General features: G+C 38.5%; 1 protein-coding gene across 6 annotated transcripts in view; it reads right to left on the bottom strand.

The window, feature by feature from the left end:
- Positions 1-23,121, bottom strand: part of PCDH7 (protocadherin 7) — a 447,204-nt gene that overhangs the window by 404,098 nt on the left and 19,985 nt on the right. The window contains exon 2 of one of the 6 annotated variants that reach the window (XM_061164520.1): positions 4,364-4,730. The exons of the other annotated variants lie outside the window; for them this stretch is intronic. Within the exon in view, the coding sequence (XP_061020503.1) occupies positions 4,662-4,730 (69 nt within the window). The 3' untranslated portion in view covers positions 4,364-4,661. Of the gene's footprint in view, positions 1-4,363; positions 4,731-23,121 lie in introns of those variants that run through there. 6 annotated transcript variants of the gene reach the window in all.

Here is a 23,121-nt window from a genome sequence, read left to right as displayed (position 1 = left end):
GAAAAATCCTTTGATTCTATTACATATATATATATATATATATATATATATATATATAGTGAGTGCTTAGTCGCTCAGTTGTGTCCGACTCTCTGTGACCCCATGGACTGTAGCCGGTCAGGCTATTCTGTCCATGGTGATTCTCCATGCAGGAATACTAGAGTGGGTTTCCATGCCTCCTCCAGGGGATCTTCCTGACCCAGAGATCAAACCCAGGTCTCTGGCATTGCAGGCAGATGCTTTGGTGTCTGAACCACCAGGGAAGCCACATATATATAGATATACACAGTATATATGTATATATTGTAATGTATTTATTTGTATTTCAATAAAATTGTAGTTAAGATAAAGAAATATTTCTAGAATTTATTTTATTTTTGTATAATGATAAACCTGTGGCCGGAGAAGGCAATGGCACCCCACTCCAGTACTCTCGCCTGGAAAATCCCATGGACGGAGCAGCCTGGTAGGCTGCAGTCCATGGGGTCGCTAAGAGTCAGACACAACTGAGCAACTTCACTTTCACTTTCATGCATTGGAGAAGGAAATGGCAACCCACTCCAGTGTTCTTGCCTGGAGAATCCCAGGGACGGGGGAGCCTGGTGGGCTGCCGTCTATGGGGTCGCACAGGGTCGGACACGACTGAAGTGACTTAGCAGCAGCAGCAGCAGCAAACCTGTGGCATCCAATAATTTAGTATTCAATCTCCATTTTTTCACTCTTCCTAGAAAATAGGAGTTTTTTTTCTTTCTCTATACAACACAGCTCAACATAAACTTGGCTGTTTGATAGGGTTTCTTTTGACTATCAAAGAACCTTTACTTTCAGAATTTCCTAAAAGCTGATCAACCAATTCTAGGAAACTCAATATCCTCTGTTTTACCATAAAAAGTATAAAAACAACAAGGAATCAGGACAGAAAATAAACAGAGTGATTGCTATATCTGTCCAAGAAGAAGGATGGCATGCTTGACACCTCTTGTCCCAGCATAATTTTCATAGCAATTGCCAACATCTAATCATAATACTTTACATACTTATATCATTAATTACCATTTCATCCCTCCAGCAGATACGATAGCAGTGATTTTTCTCAATGCTGTTCTTTGCCATATCCCATTGCCTGGAGCACTGTCTGGCATACAACATATTAAATATGTCCTAAATAAAATTTGGTTGCTTACATTCATTAGTTTGACCACTGAAACTGTTCTATAAGCTTTTATTCAGAGCCTACTATGTATAGGACCCCAGGTATTCAGTGATTAATCAGATATAATCCTATTTCCTGAGCAAGTCCTATCATTGTGGGAACCAGTTCAGTTCAGGAGGTCAGTTGTGTTCGGCACTGTGTGACCTCATGGTCTGCAGCTCACCAGGCCTCCCTGTCCATCACCAAATGCTGGAGCTTACTCAAACTCATGTCCATTGAGTAGGTGATGCCATAAAACCATCTCATCCTCTGTCGTCCCCTTCTCCTCCTGCCGTCAATCTTTCCCAGCATCAGGGTCTTTTCCAATGAGTCAGTTCTTCACATTAGGTGGCCAAAATATTGGAGTTTCAGTTTCAGCATAAGTCCTTCCAATGAATATTCAGAACTGATTTCCTTTAGGATGGACTGAATGGATCTCCTAGCTGGCCAACGGACTCTCAAGAGTCTTCTCCAACACCACAGCTCAAAAGCATAAATTCTTTGGTGCTCAGCTTTGTTTATAGTCCAGCTCTCACATCTATACATGACTACAGGAAAAGCCATAGCTTTGACTAGATGGGCCTTTGTTGGCAAAGTAATGTCTCTGCTTTTTAATGTGCGGTCTAGGTTGGTCATAGCTTTTCTTCCAAAGAGCAAGCATCTTTTAATTTCATGGCTGCAGGCCACATCTGCAGTGATTATGGAGCCCCAAAATATAAAGTCTGACACTCTTTCCACTGTTTCCCCATATATTTGCTATGAAGTGATGGGACTGTATGCCATGATCTTAGTTTTCTGAATGTTGAGTTTTAAGCCAACTTTTCCATTCTCCTCTTTTACTTTCATCAAGAGGCTCTTTAGTTCTTCACTTTCTGCCATAAGGGTGGTGCCATCTGCATATCTGAGGTTATTGATATTTCCCCTGGAAATCTTGATTCCAGCTTGTACTTCATCCAGCCCAGCGTTTCTCATGATGTACTCTGCATAGAAGTTAAATAAGCAGGGTGACAATATACAGTCTTGACGTACTCCTTTTCCTATTTGGAACCAGCCTGTTGTTCCATGTCCAGTTCTAACTGTTGCTTCCTGATCTGCATATAGATTTCCAAAGAGGCAGGTCAGGTAGTCTGGTATTCCCATCTCTTGAAGTATTTTCCACTGTTTGTTGTGATCCACACAGTCCAAGGCTTTGGCATGGTCAATAAAGCAGAAGTAGATGTTTTTCTGGAACTCTCTTGCTTTTTTGATGATCCAACGGATGTTGGCAATTTGACTTCTGGTTCCTCTGCCTTTTCTAAATCCAGCTTGAACATCTAGAAGTTCATGCTTGATGTACTATTGAAGCCTGACTTGGAGAATTTTGAGCATTACTTTGCTATCATGTGAGATGAGTGCAATTGTGCGGTAGTTTGAGCATTTTTTGGCATTACCTTTCTTTGGGATTGGAATGAAAACTGACCTTTTCCAGTCCTGTGGCCACTGCTGAGTTTTCCAGATTTGCTGGCATATTGAGTGCAGCACTTTCACAGCATCATCTTTAAGGATTTGAAATAGCTCAACTGGAATTCCGTCACCTCCAGCAGCTTTATCATAGTGGTGCTTCATAAGGCCCACTTCACATTCCAGGATGTCTGGTTCAAGGTAAGTGATCACACCATTGTGATTATCTGAGTCATGAAGATCTTTTTGTATAGTACTTCTGTGTATTCTTGCCACCTCTTCTTAATATCTTCTGCTTCTATTAGGTCCATACCATTTCTGTCCTCTCTTGTGCTCGTCTTTGCATGAAAATTTCCCTTGGTATCTCTGATTTTCTTGAAGAGATCTCTAGTCTTTCCCATTCTATTGTTTTCCTCTATTTCTTTGCATTGATCACTGAAAAGCCTTTTTTATCTCTCCTTGCTATTCTTTGAATCTCTGCACTCAAACGGATTTACCTTTCTTTTTCTCCTTTGCCTTTGCTTCTCTTCTTTTCACAGTTATTTGTAAGGCCTCCTCAAACAACCATTTCACTTTTTTGCATTTCTTTTTCTTGGGGATGGTCTTGATCACTGCCTCCTGTACAATGTCATGAACCTCCGTCCATAGTTCTCAGGCACTCTGTCTATCAGATCTAATCCCTTGAATCTATTTGTCACTTCCACTGTATAATCACAAGGGATTTGAATTAGGTCATACCTGAATGATCTAGTAGTTTTACCTAGAATTCCCTACAATTCAAGTCTGCATTTGGCAATAAGGAGTTCATGATCTGAGCCACAGTCAGCTCCCGGTCTGGTTTTTGCTGACTGTATAGAGCTACTCCATCTTGGCTGCAAAGAATCAAAGAATATAATCAATCTGATTTCAGTATTGACCATCTGGTAATGTCCATGTGTAGAGTCTTCTCTTGTGTTGTTGGAATAGACATATAAAAATTAATTAGAACACAGTGTGATTACTGTATGTTGAATAAAGACCAAAAGCGGGAGAATAACTCATTCACTTGGGAGCTAGGGAAAACGCTGCATAGGAAGCGACACCGAGCTGAGACCCTAAGTCATGAAATATATGTCTGTTGCTGAGTAATGGAGAAGGATCAAAGGACATTTCAGACGGAAGAAAAACAATGTACAAAAAGCATGGAGCTGATGAAGCAAATGTTCCACAGAGCAAGAAGCAAATAGTTCAGTGTGGCTAGAGCAGAGCATACTTGGGAAATAAATCAAGAAGTACAGATTACTTAATTCACTTGCTAAAACTTTTCCTCTGCTCATCAGTCTTCTCTTTATCCTATGGGAAGCTACTGAAGACTTCACTTGCTGAGAAAATAACTTAGGAGGACAAAGATATTTTGAGGGTTCAGGCCTAAGGCCTCACTTTTTATTGTGAGCAGCAGTGAGGAAGGAGTACATGGAGGTAGAAGATTTCAGGGCCCAACAAGAAACTTGTCTGTAAACTTCCCTGGTAGTTCAGGTGGTAAGTAGCCTGCGTGCAATGCGGGAGACCTAGCTTCGATCTCTGGGTTGGAAAGATCCCCAGGAGAGGGAAATGGCAACCCACTCCAGTATTCTTGCCTGGAAAATCCCATGGATGGAGGAGCCTGGCAGGCTACAATCCACAGGTTCGCAGAGTCAGACATGACTGAGAGACTTCACTTTCTTTCATGTAAACTTCTCTAGATATAAACAATTATGATAACCAGAACTGTGCATCACTTAAAACCACCACCAAGAGATGAAAAAAGCAGTAGTTTTAAAATTTTAGAAAATGAATTTTTACATGCAGTTTATTTATTTTAAAACAGAGATGCATATACAATTTTGAACAATAAAGTTGTACAACTTTCTAAGGTAAAGCACATTTGAGTTTTTGCCCCAGTTAGTATTACAGAAATGCATGAATATTATGAGATGTTAAGTGAGCCTGGTGTTATTAAATCAACTTCTTAGAGTTGAATCCATGAAGTCACAGAGCCTTGGGTTTCAGTCTAGCTATATCCCTTATTAACGAAACAATCTTGGGCAAGTTGTTCAAGACTGAGCCTCAGTTTCTTTACCTGAGAAAACCAACACAAAAACAATATCCTTCAGCACTGTAAGAATGAAATGACCTAATCAGCCTAAACACACCTTGCACAGTGTCTGATATATAACAGATCCTCTGTCAATGTGGATGTCCTTAAGCCTCCTTATAAATATAATTGTTGAAGTTATCTGAACACCACCAAATAGCTATGGAAACTCATCAGAAGTCTTGACCACCCATTCACTTGTTAAACTATGCAATTAGATAATGTCAAAAAAATACATATGGGTTTCTCAAGGGTTCACTTAAAATATTTAAATACCAAATCAAATTGAAGATAAAATACTGAAATCTTTTAAAAGGGTATCTGTATGTCATATGATAAATGATGAATCTCTTTAAATGTCTTACATACTTCCTTGAATAGTATTATCTTGTGACCTTCACTTTTGTACAGCAATAAAAGTACCTTGAGCCTGACAAGATTTATTGTTTCCAACTAATATCTCCTGCATTGGGTGTGAATTTCATTCCCATTAACACTGTACAATTTAAGACCTTTAATTCATAACCTTTGCAAACCTGAAATACCTCAGACCCTAAACAACCTAAAATAAATCAATATATAATGTTTTCTAAAGAAGAAAGGAAAAATAATACAGTGATACATTTTTGCTCATATCACTAGGTCTGCTTGAATATGACAACCTCCTTCCTTTTCACTTGATAAATGGCTTGGGAATGCTTTGCTGCTTGCCTGATATGGAACTGAACTTACTTCAGGACATGTTCTAATGAGTCATGGGAGAGGCTAAGCGTAAACCATTCTACTACTGCCCGGTCCTTCCAGAAAAACCTAGAGAGTGTTTGCAGCATATCTTTTTGTTGTTGTTATTAAATTAATTTATTTTAATTGGAGGTTAATTACAATATCGTGGTGGTTTTGGTCACACATCGACATGAATCAGCCACAGGTGTACATGTGTCCTCACATCCTGAACCACCATCCCCCAACTCCCTCCCCACCCCATCCCTCTAGGTTTGCAGCATATCTTGACGGCTGAGTAGATAAGACAATGGTGGTGCTAACTGATAAAGGAGGCTTAAGTTATTATTGACAGTCCAACCTGACTCCAATTTGACAAGTGGAGTGAAAGTCGCTCAGTCATATCCAACTCTTTGAGACCCCATGGACTATACAGTCCAGGAAACTCTCCAGGCCAGAATACTGGAGTGGGTAACTTTTCGCTTCTCCAGGGGATCTTCCCAACCCAGGGATTGAACCCAGGTCTCCTGCATTGCAGGTGGACTCTTTACCAGTTGAGCCACAAGAGAAGCCCAATTTGACAAGGGGGTGTATAGAGATTCAGTGTATCTTATGAAAATGTATTTCAGAGGCACATGCATGCATGCTAAGTCATTACAGTCATGTCCAACTCTTTGTGATCCTATGGATGTCTCTTCTGTCTTTGAAGATTCACCAGGCAAGAATACAGGAGTGGGTTGCCATTCCCTTATCCAAGGGATCTTTCTGACCCAGAGGTCACACCTGATTCAGAAACACACTCTGAAATATATTTTGTTGTTCAGTTGCTAAGCCATGCCTGACTCTTTGCAACCCCATGAACTGAAGCATGCTAGGCTTCCCTGTCCTTCACTATCTCCTAGAGTATGCTCAAATGCATGTCCATTGAGTCAATGATGCAATCCAATCATCTCATCCTCTGCCACCCTTTTCTCCTCCTGCCTTCTATCTTTCCCAGGATCAGGGTCTTTTCCAAACACTCAGCTGTTCACATCAGGTAGCCAAAGTATTGGAGCTTCAGCTTCAGCATCAGTCCTTCCAATGAAAATTCAGAGTTGATTTCCTTTAGGACTGACTGCTATCCAAAAGACTCTCAAGTGTCTTCTCCAGCACCACAGTTTGAAAGCATCAGTTCTTCAGCTCTCAGCCTTCTCTTATGGTCCAACTCTCACATCTGTATATATGACTACTGGAAAAACCATAGCTTTGACTAGACAGAATCTGTATATATGACTACTGGAAAAACCATAGCTTTGACTAGACAGACCTTTGTCCACAAAGTGATGTCTCTGCTTTTTAATACGCTGTCTAGTTTTGTCATAGCTTTTCTTCCAAGGAGTGTCTTTTAATTTTGTGCTGTTATGTTTAGTGGTTTCTATTGCCAGTAACACTTTGAATAAAATGAAGATTTTAACAGTAAATTTCATAGTAGTCAAATATTTTAAATTATAATTATTTATTTTCTGTATTTATGTGTGCAATGAAGTTACAAAGCACTGGTAACTACTCCTTTGAGACTAATACTTCGAATGGGCTACTTTGCAATTTTTAAAAATTCATCACATATATAACAATTTTTATAGCTTCATTTTAAATGAGAATGTAAGCACCATGAGAACAACAGAGTCCAACAGAATGTAGGTGTTTAATAAATATTTGCTGAATGATAACAGAATCAATCTGTTCTCTAACATAGCCTAAAAACGGTCCTAGCCATGAAATCCAGGCTCAAACTCAGTCTGAGCCCTGTGCCAAAAATCCATAGATTACATGGAATACCACCTTACATGGTGAGCTCTTGGTAGTCTCCTAAGGCTCAGGGCCTACTTCAAGAAGTGTCTCAAGTTTGTTGACAATATATCTTCATACATCAACTGAGCAAAATTTGTAATTTATGTGAAAATATACTTCTTATGAGATTTCTGCTAACGTAACATTACCACTCGGAAAATATGCTGTTCACAGATTACAGCAACTGCATATAAACTGAGAGACTTTCATTCTGTTTCTTATCAATAAAAGAGTTGTAAAGGTTATCTCTCTCTTTGCAGTTAAAGATACATGAAGGGAAATGAGATACGTACCAGGAACAAAAAGATTTGGTACGAAAAAGTTAAGAGAAAGGCTTTGACCTTGTCTTTTATAGTGCCCGTGATTGTTTATAGTGACTTAAAGAGTTGCCCAGGCATGATGCTGACATTTATGGTATTTTATCTTCCATACCAGCCCACTGAGAACTCTTCCACTTTCATTAATATAATTTAATCAGAGATTCCTGGAATCTAAGCACTTATTCCTTTCAGAACTTCCCCAAATCCGTGACACCAAGTTCAAATGCTCCCATTTTGAAGTCTAATATTTTTAACTGGGTTACAGTAACATATCATTTACCAACACCATTGCAAACTGAATTACCATTTATTTAAATAGTAACAGTGTATGTGGGGTCAAACACCTTTATTCACAGATTTTGTCCCATTTATTTTCAGGCATCTACACCCCAAAACAAGAATGCTAAAGGGAAGAGAAACACAAGAGACTGTGTGTAGAAGAATCTGGGTCAAAGTTCCATCACCAGCTTCTGTGGCCACCAGTGACCACAAGATTCACTGAAAGACAAGGACTTAGGAAGGTTTAAAAAAGGGTCAGCAGAAGAAGAGCCCGCATCTTCTAATATTTTCTTGCATTGTTAACATTGGTCACATTCAGACCAAAAGATAGCTTTGGACATTCATTATTTTAAGAAGTGGAAATATTGAGGCTAATTACTTAATTATAGTGAAATTTTCCTTCAAACTTCAGGTTCAAAACTAAAGAGAAGAGACAGCAGGTAGCTGCTGATACCCCTTACTCCTGGCATTATTCTCTTGGTTTGGAAATATGTTCTGAGAACAAAAAGAGTAATAAATTTTATACAGGTTAAGAAAAAAATATATACATTTATATTTGTACTCTGCTCCACTTAGTCATCTTTGCGACCCCATTTAAAGAGTATCAAATTTAAGTGCATCCACATTGTAAGGGCTTACTTCCCCGGTGGCTCAAATGGTAAAGAATCCACCCACAATGCAGGAAACCCAGATTCGATCCATGAGTTGGGAAGACTCCCTGGAGGGGGCAATGGCAACCCACTTCAGTACTCTTGCCTGAGAATTCCATGAATAGAGGAGCCTGGCAGGCTACATTCTATGGGATCACAGAAAGTTGGACACAAACTGAGCAACTGACGCTCTCACTTTTACATAATACAAAACTTGAGTTCCAATTATGTAGCTGAAAAACTTTCAATACAACTATCCCCCAACTATGATTACTTCACAGCTTTCTAAAAGATAATGATATAAGAAATATTTCCTAGTGTGCCTGTGAGGATTTAAGAAACATTTTTTAGTTGAGAAGCAGAAGAGGGACTCTTATTCTCAAAATGTTTCTGAGATCTTTGATCCTCTAACACTTTAATCAGAATAACCCAGCAAAGGACATTTATTAAGTACTATCACTTTTGAACTTCCAAATGCCTCTGTAAAATCTTCACTATATTAAGCTCACTCAGAAATAATTGAATTGGTACAGCATCACGTTTAAGACATCTTAAAAGGTTTTAAAGACAAAATTCTGATTGGCTAATACTATACAAGGGTATAGAGGTTAGAAAATTTTAAAAAATTAAGTCAGTTTGCACTAGCATTACCCACACAGCTAATGATTCTCAGCTACTTTGTAGTACCAGTTCCAGTATCTTAGTATGGCACACAAAATCCTTAGAAACCGGAACTCCACTTATTTCATCACTCACCATTTCCACTCTGTGACAAAGGACACCTCGAAGTCTTGCCCTAAGTATTTCTATTTGCCTGTCCAGAAAACACCTACTTGACCTTGAAGGCTCCATGAAGGTCACTTTCTACATTCCAGGAAAAGTTAGTATCTTTTTTTCCTCTCCCATACTACTTCATACATATGAAGTCCGAGTGCTTTCAGTCCAGTTCAGTTCAGTCGCTCAGTCGTGTCCAACTCTTTGTGACCCCATGGACTGCAGCATGCCAGGCTGCTCAGTCCATCACCAACTCCTGGCGCTTGCTCAAACTCATGTCCATCGCATCGGTGATGCCATCCAACCATCTCATGCTCTATCATCCCCTTCCCCTCCTGCCTTCAATCTTTCCCAGCATCAGCGTCTTTTCCAAAGAGTCAGTTCTTCACATCAGGTGGCCAAAGTATTGGAGTTTCAGCTTCAGCATAAGTCTTTCCAATGAATATCCAGGGTTGACTTCCTTTAGGATTGGCTGGTTGGATGTCCTTGCAGTCAAGGGAATCTCAAGAGTTTTCTCCAGCACCACAGTTCAAAAGCATTGATTCTTCGGCGCTCAGCTTTCTTTATAGTCCAACTCTCACATCCATACGTGACTACTGGAAAAACCATAGCTTTGACTAGACGGACCTTTTTTGGCAAAGTAATGTCTCTGCTTTTTAATATGCTGCCTAGGTTGGGCGTGGCTTTTTTCCCAAGGAGCAAGTGTCTTAATTTCATAGCTGCAGTCACCATCTGCAGTGATTATATAGAGTCCCCAAAAAGAAATTCTGTCACTGTTTCCATTGTTTCCCCATCTATTTGCCACGAGGTGATGGAACCAGATGTCATGATCTTTGTTTTTTGAATGTTGAGTTTTAAGCCAACTTTTTCACTCTCCTCTTTCACTTTCATCAAGAGGCTCTTTAGTTCTTCGCTTTTGCCATAAGTGAGGTGTCACCTGCATATCTGAGGTTACTGATATTTCTCCCAGCAATTTTGATTCCAGCTTGTGCTTCATCCAGCCTGGCATTTCATATGATGTACTCTGGATGGCATCACCGACTCGATGGACATCTGTTTGAGTAAACTCCAGGAGTTGGTGATGGACAGGGAGGCCTGGCGTGCTGCGATTCATGGGGTCACAAAGAGTCGGACACGACTAGCGACTGAACTGAACTGAACTGAACTCTGAACCTAAATTAAATAAGAAGGGTGACAATATACAGCCTTGATGTACTCCTTTCCCAATTTGGAATCACTCTGTTGTTCCATGTCTGGTTCTAACTGTCGCTTCTTGACCAGCATACAGATTTCTGAGGAAGGAGGTCAGGTGATCTGGTATCCCCATCTCTTGAAGAATTTTCCAGTTTGTTGTGATTGAGGGCAGGAGAAGAAGGGGACGAGAGAGGATGAGATGGTTGGATGGCATCACCGACTCGATGGACATGGGTTTGGGTGGACTCCGGGAGTTGGTGATGGACAGGGAGGCCTGGCGTGCTGCAGTTCATGGGGTTGCAAAGAGTCAGACATGACTGAGCGACTGAACTGAACTGAACTGACACAGTCAAAGACTTTGGTGTAATCAATAAAGCAGAAGTTGATTTTTTTTTTTGGTATTCTTTTCCTTTTTTGATGATCCAGTGGATGTTGGCAGTTTGATCTCTGGTTCCTCTGCCTTTTCTAAATCCAGCTTGAACATCTGGAAGTTCATGGTTCATGTACTGTTGAAGCCTGGGTTGGAGAATTTTGAGCATTACTTTGCTAGCATGTGAGCTGAGTGCAATTGTGCCGTAGTTAGAACATTCTTTGGCATTGCCTTTCTTTGGAATTGGAATGAAAGCTGACCTTTTTCAGTCCTGTGGCCACTGCTGCATTTTGCAGATTTGCTGGCATATTGAGTGCAGCGCTTTCACAGCATCATCTTTAAGGATTTGAAATAGGTCAACTGAATTCCATCACTTCCACTAGCTTTCTTCATAGTGATGCTTCCTAAGGCCAAGTGCTTTAGTAATTTGTTTATATAGCTGTCTCTCCTACTACATCAAAGATGCTTCCAGAGTGGGCCATTTTATGTTCATTTTTTGTGTCTTCTGCACTTGGATCAGTACCTAGTACTCAACATAATTTCAATAACTTGGTAAATTAAATCACTGAGTAAGCACAAATAGACAACATTATACCATTGAACAAAGCACATGAAAATGTTTTAATGTGTTTTAATATGATGAACAAACTATCTGGGGAAGAATTAATTTACAGATGGATTTCTGAATTTTCCTTCTCTTCAGATTTGTACCCATGGGTGACTCTTATCTCTGCATATACGTGAACCAAGCCACAGACATCATTTCCTCATGGACTCACAGAGTTGAATATTAACTAGAGAGAGTGATTTGTGAATGGGGTTAAATATTCCAACCCCCCCAACATACACTCTTCTGGCCAATCTCATCTTTATCCATATGATCAGGCTCTACACCCAAGATGTTGACCAGTGTAGATTGTGTGTTAATCACTCAGTTGTGTCCAACTCTTTGTGACCCCATGGACTGTAGTCTTCCAGGCTCCTCTGTTCATGGAATTTTCAGGCAAGAATACTAGAGTGGGCTGCCATTCCCTTCTCCACAGGATCTTCCCAGCCCAGGCATCGAACCCCCAATATAGATTACATGCCCAGAATCCCTTTCTTTCTGGCTTATAGCCAGGTTTAGTCAGTGGAAATTCTTGACTCAGGCTAAAAAGAGAGAGAAGATAAAGGTCAGAGTATTTATTCCCTGACTCCTAGTCTCCAAGGCCAGTTTGGGCAGCCCTGTCTAAATATTTACCTTATTCTATTAACTTCTCTCTCTCCTTTTCCCCTGAAGCATAGAGGTGGGACTCAGTGGGCAGGGTCTCTCTACCTTGTCACTGTTGACATTTTAAGCATCATATTTCCATGTCATGAGTAGCTTCCCTGTGCCCTATATGATGTTTAGTAACATTCCTGGACTCTATCCAATAGATATAAATCATCTTTTTAGAGCAATATACAATTTATAGATTACTTTCACCTATTTAATCTCATTTGAACTGCATAAGTCTATAAATAGACATTATTAGAACACTTACCTTCACAGATGAGGAAATGAAACTCATAATAACTAAAAAACATGTACTGGGAAAAATCCTACAGAGTGTAATAATAGGTACAAAATGTTTTTATATCAAAGTCATAATTTCATTTCATACTGTAAACATATATTGACTAGATTTCCTTATATTATCATTTGCCTAAATTACAGGGTTTCATCACCAGGGCCATTGAGTTTCCTATGAAATGCAAAAGTCATGATGGAATTTTTTGGATGTTATAGTAAATGTGAGTGATATAGTTAGTCATCTATTATATATATTTCTAACCCTTAGAAGAAAAATGTTGCAAGTATGTTGTATTGACAGTTGAAATCCTCTTCAAAGATAATATATTCTGAACCCCTTCTACAAAAATGCCCACCAGAATTACAGTAGAAAAATAGAGTAATTCCAGGCATGCTTAAGTATTTGATCATTTTACATTAAAGTAAGAAAGATGTTTAATGCATTTCAGATTTCTAGGGACTGCTTCTATCATTCTGCTCCTCTTATAGAAAACCCAGTCCTATTGAAACTTGCTCATTCGGCCAAAGAGATACAAACTGCCATCAGACTTTAAGGAACCAAGAGATGTTGGCATATACGTGTCCTGCAAAGTTCAGAAATCAAAGAGGCCGCAGGTAATGTCTCCACTTGGATCTCAGGGAACAATAATTGATGAGAATTGATGAAACTGCATCTTTTCTCCAGGGTCTACATTTATTTTTTTCTTTCCCAGGGGACATTATTTTGGTTCCATAGTCTCCAATGGAAATACATGTGGGACTAAACTGAATGCATATCAGTAAGCTATGAATGAATGGCCTTTCTAACCCAAGCACAGCGTTTCCTCTTTTGACAACTACTAGTCCAACCATAGTATGGGCTCCTGCAATCAAACAAATCATCAGCCACAGCAGTTAGAAAGAGAGGAATTACGTCTAGTGCCAGATATAATTACCTTTTACTGCCCTCGAGATAGCCCTGACATCATGTCATTCCTCTAGCTGCATCACTGTTAGGCCAAGTCCGAGAGAGTAAAGACACTATCCTTTGCTGAGTTTCTGTTACGTCCCAGGATCTGTGCTCCATTATCCCATTAACCCTCATAATATCCCTACTTGGCACACAATGTTATTCTCAAATTACGGATGAGGATATCGAAGACTCAAAGAGGAATCAAATTTACTCTGTTTTAAAGCTAATCTCACCTCTTTACTGCCTCTTGTTGATCAAGTCAGTCAGACCCTATCTAACTACAATCATAGTATTTTACTTAATTAGTACTTAATTAGTAAGTTCAATAAATAAACAGTGTGAAAAGTTGCTGCAGTCAGAAATGGTTATTAAAGTTAAGAGTAAATCACTAAATCATATTACATCTCAAAACATTTGACAGCTTATCTTACAGAAAAAATCATTGCAGCTTTTTCTATCCTTAAGCTTTTTCAAATACAAATAAATTCTTTTGAGGGAAAAGTGAGATACAGAAGTAATAATGAAATAATTATTTGATGATTTCATGGGGAAAAGGCAGACTGGAGACTGCCCAAATAATATTTTGTGGTTTATCAACTGTACTTATCAAGTTTTTAGAATGTTTGCCTATCAGACCTACAGTGAACAGAATGATTCCCCCTCAAGATGTCCATATCCTAATCCCTGGAATTTATGAATACATTACCCTACATGGCACAAGGAATTAAAAATGCAGATGGAATTAGCTTATAATCAATTGATCATAAAATAAGAATATTTTTCTGTATCATCCAAGTGAGTCTAATGTAACCACAATATCCTTAAATGATTAAGAGAGAAACAGAAGACAGCCAGGGTGATATATGAAAAAGACTCTTTACCAGCCACTGCTGGCTTTGAAGATGGACGAGAGACAAGAGATAAAGAATACAGGCAGCTTTCAGAAACTGGAAAAGGCAAGAAAATAGATCCCCCTCTTGATCTTCCAAAAAGAAACACATGGCAGCCAATACATTGATAATAGCCTAGGGAGACCCATTTCTGACTTCTGACCATCAGATATATAACAAATAAATAATCGTTGTTTAAGTTATTATGCTATTAATAATTGGTTACAAAGACAATAGAAAACTAATTCAAGACTAGAGTAAGGCCTGGAAGATACCTGGAAAATGGTGATTAGTTGCATTAGCCAACATCTCATAGGACATAAATTAAAGTCTCTGGTTGTATAGTAGGAAATGCCTCCATTTTCTTAGATATGATTCAACATTAACTATATAAAGTGTATTAAAACATTTTATCATTACACAAATGGTTTTAGCCAACACCTTTTTAAAAACCATGATGTAAACTGCCATGATGGAGAATAATTCAAAAATGCATTAAAATACTTAAAGTGTTAAGACACATCATACATCTTGTTCAAATGATTAATTATACTGCTATATTCTGATTCATGAAGTAATTCACCATGATACCAATGATATAAAAGACCCAGTGATAAAGGCAAACTTTATTACTAAATGTTCAAAAGCCTACTGCAACAAAAATCTATCTATGGTTTACTAGACTCTTCTCAATTAAAAAAAATTTTTAAAAAGAAAAACAAAAGGAAAAGAAAAAAGAATGAAGGGAAAATAAAGAAAATTCTCTTACATTAGCCAGACTTAGATAGTTGAAATAACCATTGCTAGCTGGAATGTTGTAGCATTAAGGTAAGTTCCAGTTCCTACAAGCAGGTGCTAGTGATATTAACATATCAAACCACTAACATTCACCAGTGTAAATATACTTTCAATAGAATATCCCAACTTAAGGATAGGCTTAAACTGTTGCCCTGAGAGAATTATACAGAGATTCTGTTAATTCTGTAGAAAGTGAATGGGGTGGGTTTCAGGAATAGTTGTTGAAAATAAGGCCTCAGGAGACTGGAAAAGTTGGTAGCACAAAAACAAGGAAACAGAGATGCCAAAATATGAAGGGGAAGATTGCAGCCAAGGCTAATTACACAGTGAAGCCCATTCCAGAGCATCCAGCCCTCTGCTCTCCTTTCACGTTGCAGGCCTTGTACCTGGTATGGTGCAGTCCATGAGGTTGCAAAGAATCAAAAACAACTGAGTGACTGAACAACAAGAACAGTTTCTAGAAAATCAATTCAGTTTGTTCTTCCAAAAAGTCACATTTTCCAAGTCTTTTTTTTTTTTTTACCATAAGCCTCGACAAGAGCATTTAAAATATGTGACCTTTCTGCGTGCTGCTTCTCTTTAATTTTTCAAAAATAATATGAATAGAATTTCTAATTTTAAAAAATTACCATCTAAATTAGAGTTATCAGCTTCTGCTATCTCTGGGGGATGAGAGACTTCCAGACCAAAATTTACCCCAGAATTTAAAATATAATGTTACCTTTTATCTACATTACTTTGCTAGCATGTGAGATGAGTGCAATTGTGCAATAGTTTGAACATTCTTTGGCATTGCCTTTCTTTGGGACTGGAATGAAAACTGACCTTTTCCAGTCCTGTGGCCCCCTGCTGAGTTTTCCAGATTTGCTGGCATACTGAGTGCAGCACTTTCACAGCATCATCTTTTAGGATTTGAAATAGCTCAACTGGAATTCCATCACCTTTGGAACTAGCTTTGCTCGTAGTGATGCTTCCTAAGGCCCACTTGATTTCACATTCCAGTATGTCTGGTTCTAGATGAGGGATCACACCATTGTGGTTATCTGGGTCATGAAGATCTTTTTGTATAGTTCTTCTGTGTATTCTTGCCACCTCTTCTTAATATCTTCTGCTTCTGTTAGGTCCATACCATTTCTGTCATTTATTGGGCTCATCTTCGCATGAAATGTTCCGTTGGTATCTCTAATTTTCTTGAAGAGATCTCTAGTCTTTCCCATTCTATTGTTTTCCTCCATTTCATTGCATTGATCACTGAGGAAGGCTTTCTTATCTCTCCTTGCTATTCTTTGGAACTCTGCATTCAAATGGATATACCTTTCCTTTTCTCCTTTGCTTTCTCCTTTGTCTTCTTTTCTCAGCTATTTTAAGGCCTCCTCAGACAACCATTTTGCCTTTTTGCATTTCTTTCTCTTGGGGATGGTCCTGACTCCTGCCTCCGTCCAATGTTCTTGTACAATGTCACAAACCTCCGTCCATAGTTCTTCAGGCACTCTCTATCGTATCTAATCCCTTGAATCTATTTGCCACTTCCACTGTATAATCATTAAGGGATTTGATTTAGGTCATAACTGAATGGTCTACTGGTTTTCCCTACTTTCTTTAAGTCTGAATTTGGCAATAAGGAGTTCATGGTCTGTAGAAAATTCTTAAAGAAATGGGAATACCAAACCAACTGGCCTGCCTCCTCAGAAATCTGTATGCAGGTAAAAAACAACAGTTAGAACTGGACATGGAACAACAGTCTGGTTTCAAATTGAGAAAGGAGTATGTCAAGGCTGTATACTGTCACCCTGCTTATTTAACTTATATGCAGAGCACATCATGCAAAATACCAGGCTGGATGAAGCACAAGCTGGAATCAAGATTGCCAGGAGAAATACCAATAACCTCAGATACACACATGACACCACCCTTATGGCAGAAAATGAAGAACTCAAGAGCCTCTTGAGGAAAGTGAAAGAAGAGAGTGAAAGCGTTGGCTTAAAACTCAACATTCAGAAAACTAAGATCATGGCATCTGGTCCCATTCATGGCAAATATATGGGGAAACAATGGAAATAGTGAGAGATTTTATTTTGGGGGGGCTCCAAAATCACTGCAGATGGTGTCTGCAGCCATGAAATGAAAAGTCGCTTGTTCCTTGGAGGAAAAGCTATGACCAACCTAAATAGCATATTAAAAAGCAGAGACATTACTTTGCCAACTAAGGCCCATCTAGTCAAAGCTATGGTTTTTCCAGAAGTCATGTATGAATGTGAGAGTTGGACTATAAAGAAAGCTGAGCACTGAAGAATTGATGCTTTTGAACTGTGGTGTTGAAGACTCTTGAGAGTCCCTTGGACTGTGCAGAGATCCAACCTGTCTATCCTAAAGGAAGCTGAAACTCCAATACTTTGGCCACTTGATGAGAAGAACTGACTCCTTGGAAAAGACCCTGATGCTGGGAAAGATTGAAGGCAGGAGGAGAAGGGGACAACGGAGGATGAGATGGTTGGATGGCATCATTGATATGATGGACACGAGTTTGAGTAGGCTCCGGGAACTGGTGATGGACAGGGAAGCCTGGCGTGCTGCAGTCCCTGGGGTTGCAAAGAGTTGGACACGACTGAGCAACTGAACTGACTGAATATATATATATGTATGCTTAGTCGCTAAGTCGTAGTCAACTCTTTGCGACCCTTTGGTCTGCAGCCTGCCAGGCTCCTCTGTCCATGGGATTTCCCAGGTAAAAACACTGGAGTGGGTTGCCATTTCCTTCTTCAGGGGATCTTCCGGACCCAGCGACCAAACCCGTCTCCTACGTATACATACATATTATACTACATATTTATTTATATAGGACTTCCCTCATAGCTCAGTCAGTAATTCAACTGCCTGCAATGCAAGAGACCTGGGTTCGATTCCTAGGTCAGGAAGATTATATGTATATATGTATATAATATATATATATATATTATATACATATATATAATGAACTAAGAAATTAGACGCTGGGTGGCACTGGCATTAAATAAGGAATATCTTACTCCTTTCTGCCACCTGAACAAAAAACTAAAAATCTTTTGTGAAGTGACCCCTTTAAGAGATCAAGGGACCAAGTATGATAGAAGAAAGATCAACTAGGATTGTTTTATCTCCAAATGTTTTTCTCTGTATTCTGGATAATGACTTATATAAATCCCTTTGTTAGAAAGCTTCACATCAGGGCTTTTTGTTCTTCCAGAATCCTCCATGAATAGAATATAACTTGGAGAGGCAATATTTTAAAAGCTATCATCAACCAGTCACTTAAGCAGGATTATCTGGAAGTCAGCTGATAACAAGTACCAGTGTTAATAGAACACATGAAAGGTGCTAGGCTAAAAGAGAGAACACTAGGAGAAATGAAAAGGCATCTAAAATAATTAGAAATTTAAGAAAAAAAATCATTAAGGTTTTTCTTAGGATCTCCCAGGCTATAACACTTTTGATAATCAAGGCATAAATAAATACAAGGTATGAAAATACAAGATTACATGGCTGTTTTTAGAAAAACACAATTTATGATTCAGATGAGTTGTTCTATTTTTCAAAGAAGTTGCCTCAAGAGGGTGTAAACATTCCAGCAATGTTGATTAAAAGCATCTATAGGACTCCTCTCTTGGAAATCGCTTTTCACATGTGTCTTTTTTTTCAGTCTCTTCAATGAGAGTAATAGTTCCCACTTAAAGGTAGTTTGATATGAGAATTCAGAGCAAACAGTTACAGTGAGCAAGTTTAGTTTTTGGTCAACGGGACAGAGAATAACAAAGCAATGAGGCTAACTGAATTGCTCATGAACGGGTTCTAATTTTAACAATCAAAGAAAAAATCCATTAGAAATGCATAAATAGCAAACACCTGTTGAAATGTAAAGGAGGATGAGGTTCCAATTCAGCTCTCATGAGAACAGTTAAGGCCTATGTACAATAATGCAAGACTGGTGCAGGGCTGATGCAGAAGAAAGAAATTAAAGCCATATTATAACTTGTGTGAAGTCATTAACCAGTACCAACCTTCCTAGGAATCAGTTATGGCCTTCCCAAAATACCTATAAATCCCATGATAGCCATTACCATACTATATTAAAATGATATCTTTACAAGGCTGTCTTTCATGAGACTGTGACCTCCTGTTTTAAATGCCTACTTCCATGAGACATCAATAATTGGGGGTTAGATAGATGAATAAACAACACTCATTTGGGCATGTAACTTCCGGCAATCTTACTTAACATCCCTCCTCAATTAGGTTGATGGAGACCCATCTGAGGCAAACTTCGAGATCTACCTTTATTCTTATACTATTTTTTAGTTATGTGATCGAGGAATATTGGAAACTTGCTGATAAAAGAGAAAACCCTAAATCTAATAGTCCTTCATAGCTTTCTCAATGCAGCTGGGATCCTGAAAACGTCAAAAACATTCAGTGTTTAAAATATTCTTATCACTTGGCTGCGTGGTACTTACTGACATCTGACTTCCTCTGAGACAGTGAGAAAACTCAGTCTGCTTGGTGGGAAAAATGAAGCTAGAGCAAGTGTAAAAGCTTACAGAATGCCACAGGGGAAGAAAAGAGCAGCACCTCAGACTATCACAAACTGAGGCTGCTGCAGAGGATGCCGCGGGTCTGAGAAACACAGATTGCCGACAATCTGATGTCCTGCAGAAGGCTGCCAAGCGCAGAATGTCCACTTTGCTGAAGCCATTATTCCAGCAATCTTCCTCCACAACTTGAAATCTACTGAGAGGATTAATGATCATTTTTCTGAAAGCAGCTTTCAAAAATGCCAGCATGCCCCCAAATTTCAACGCTCCCTAAACTGATTTGTTTGGGAGGGGGGTTGCAAAGATAAATGCATGACTGTGTTAAAACTTAATGTCATTTGAGTTTGTGGGAGTATGGACATGTGTGTGTGTGTGTGTGTGTGTATGTGTGTGTGTGTGTGTGTGAGAGAGGGAGAGAGAGAGTAGAAATGAGCATGAACATGGGAAGTAGAAGGTACATAGAATGTTATGTTTTATTCTCCAACACTTTGCTCGGGGCTTGATATTTTTTCAGACCTTTTCAACTATAATTTTGGGGGGAAAATGTAGGCAATCATTAAAGTACAGAAAGATACAACTTCCTACCTGTATTCCCTTAGTTCTTTTATTTTTTTACTATCTTTTGCCTTTGCTGAAAAAGTTCCTCCCCCACCCCTTTTTTTCTCTTTTTTTTTCAATTATTCAATAAAAAGGCCCAGCAAGAAACCAGCTTAAATGATTAAAAAAAAAAAAAAGAAAGAAAGAAAGAAAGAAGCCAAACATATTTGGGGCCTCTGAACAAAATCCTGCATTTTTTTTTTCTGTAAATTGAGACTTTCCTCTTTGGTTCTGAAGCATATTCTTTTTCTCCTTTCTTCAATAAGACATTTCTGTTTTTACTCAGAGTGACAAAATAATACGTCTTCAATTCTCCTCCACAGATGAGTGCTAGGAATAAAATGACAACACCTATTTTTGGTAACAAGGAATTCTTTATTTTTAAAAACTGACTCTTCTAGGAAAATATGTAGCTTCAGCTTTGGCATCATTACTTCATTTTTGCCTAATCTTCCTCCATCCTCCTTGAAGATAGCTTGTTTACTACCATAGAAATGACATTCATCAATACCCAAAGTTTCACTGTTTGATTTTTACAGTTTCTTATTTCCCATGGAGTTTTGAATACATTGGGAAAATGAGATAAAGAAAAACTGAGTGATCTGTTCAACTTCAGAGATCAAGACCAAAATAAACCTTATAAAAGCTGCATCTGCCTCTCAGCCAGGATTGTACTCACTAATGCGGAGGCATATTATATGGGAAAGTCATGCTTTTAGATGTGAGCATCTGTCTGCATTTCAACATCTTTTTATATGAAATAGATTATGATGAATAATTTCTTTCTTTCTGATACTATTAAATATCAAAACAAAATTCACAGCTCAAGTGGCAGTCCTCTTTTAGTCCTTACTGATGCTAGAGATCAAAAGAGCAGCATGCAGGTCATCTCTGAACACGAGATAAGTTGCACAAGAGTGTATGACACAGTTAATTAAAGGCTAGAAGCGTGGCTGGATTTCCTTTGTTTAGGCTTCATGCAAATCGCTCTCATTTTCTTCGCATGACACCTCTGTAGCCTAAAATGTAGAACTGAGCATTTCTGATGTAGAGAAATGTATACAGACATGCAAAGATTACAGAAGTACTGTGTATGGATTGATTTTATATTTACAAGCCATGTCTGTCCTTCCTTCACAATAGGCATATACTATCCCATTAACTATAATGTGACATAGTGGGGATATCAAGCACTTTAAGTCCCTCAAGGTTCACATTATCTAGTGATGGGTAAACAGTATGATAGATATTTGAAAGCATAAGCATACAATAAAGTAAATTCTTCACTGAACCACTTCTTGGGTGAAACAGGGCAGTTACACAATTGTAACTTACTTGCCATTAGGAGTTTCCGACCTGTGCTCTGAAAAAAATTGTTCTTGCTTTACAAAAAAAACAATCAAAAAGTTCAAAAATAATAGAGATGCATTCTCAAGAACACATATGCATGTATTTTTATTACTTGCATACTGTCAAAGGTAGGTATTCATACTATTATCTCTGGGGACTGAAAACAATTCCCTCCCCTAAGTGGATTAAAAAATAAAAGACACAGACTACAAGGTGTATCCAGGAAACATTTTGCTAGACTGACAAAAATACATACAGACTGAATTGTGGATTTCATCAGGTCCTTACAATTTGGTTATGCCGAACACATGGCATTCTTTGTCTTTTCTTCTCTTCCTTTTTCTGAAAGTGCACCAATAGCTACATTGAAGTTTACAGATTCATCACTAATTATCCATCTTCATACACTAAATTTGAATGATCTTTCCAACTCAAACCAAACTGTTCCATCCTCTACTTTGCTTATACTCTTAAGACTCACTGATGTTAAGACGTACATGTGATGCTCACACTTATAAGGCCAATGGCTGTGCTGTGCTGTGCTTAGTCGCTCAGCTGTAGCTCAATCTTTTTGACCCCATGGACTCCTCTGTCCTGCCAGGCTCCTCTGTCCATGGGAATTCTCCAGGCAAGAATATTGGAGTGGGTTGCCATGCGCTATTCCTGGGGATCTTCCCAACCCAGAGATTGAACCCAAGTCTCCTGCATTGCAGGCAAATTCTTTACCAGCTGAGCTACCAGGGAAGCCCAGGCCAATGACTAACACTGATTAATTTCCAGAATTCTTTGGCTTTAAGTCAGTTGTTTTCAAGTGGGAGTTCAACTTTTAACCAAATGGTAAAGAAGTGATCTGCTGGGCTCTGCAAGAATTCATGTGAGGTCTGGCTGGGATTATTAATTGGGTTCTTTACCAGTTAATCATATTTTCTTCTTAGTAGGGAATAACAGCAAGGATGGCGATACTTGTAATACTTATTTTTAAACACACAAAATTCTACGAATTATTAGGCGGAGTGTGAAAATAACAGCCTCAAACATTTGATTCACTAATTCTGAAACTTAAAAAATTTAAATCATATTAAACATATACTAAGATCAGTCCAGATCACAAGTGTATAGAGACATATAGCTGAATCCAGAGTTATATTACAAAGATTTATATTTTGAGACATATACCTGTTGAATAAGCATCCTATAATAAAGTATCATCAATACATTAGGAAGACACTGTCATGGCAGAAATGGGTACATCATTATTGTCACAAAGAAGCAATTTCAGATGGGCTTCAGTGATACCCCTCTGAATTTTAGGTGATTAAATTTGCCTCCAATTCTGCAAAGAAATTACCCTTCAATTAAAAAATAAATTTAAAAGAAAAAAGAAAAAATGTGTCTCATAAAGAAACATATATGAAGTTTAAGTAAGGAAATAGACTGATAAAATGTTTTAAGAGAAAAAAACTGAAAATGACATAGGTCATATTTTAATCAAATGTTTAATAATCAGTACTAGTTTAAAGAAAGGGCTTTCCCTG

This window comes from Dama dama, chromosome 17 (genome assembly GCF_033118175.1).
Source record: "Dama dama isolate Ldn47 chromosome 17, ASM3311817v1, whole genome shotgun sequence".
NCBI classification, from domain to species: Eukaryota; Metazoa; Chordata; class Mammalia; order Artiodactyla; family Cervidae; genus Dama; species Dama dama.
The sequence above is the reverse complement of the archived record's forward strand: the minus strand, read 5'-3'. Positions and strand labels throughout refer to the sequence as shown.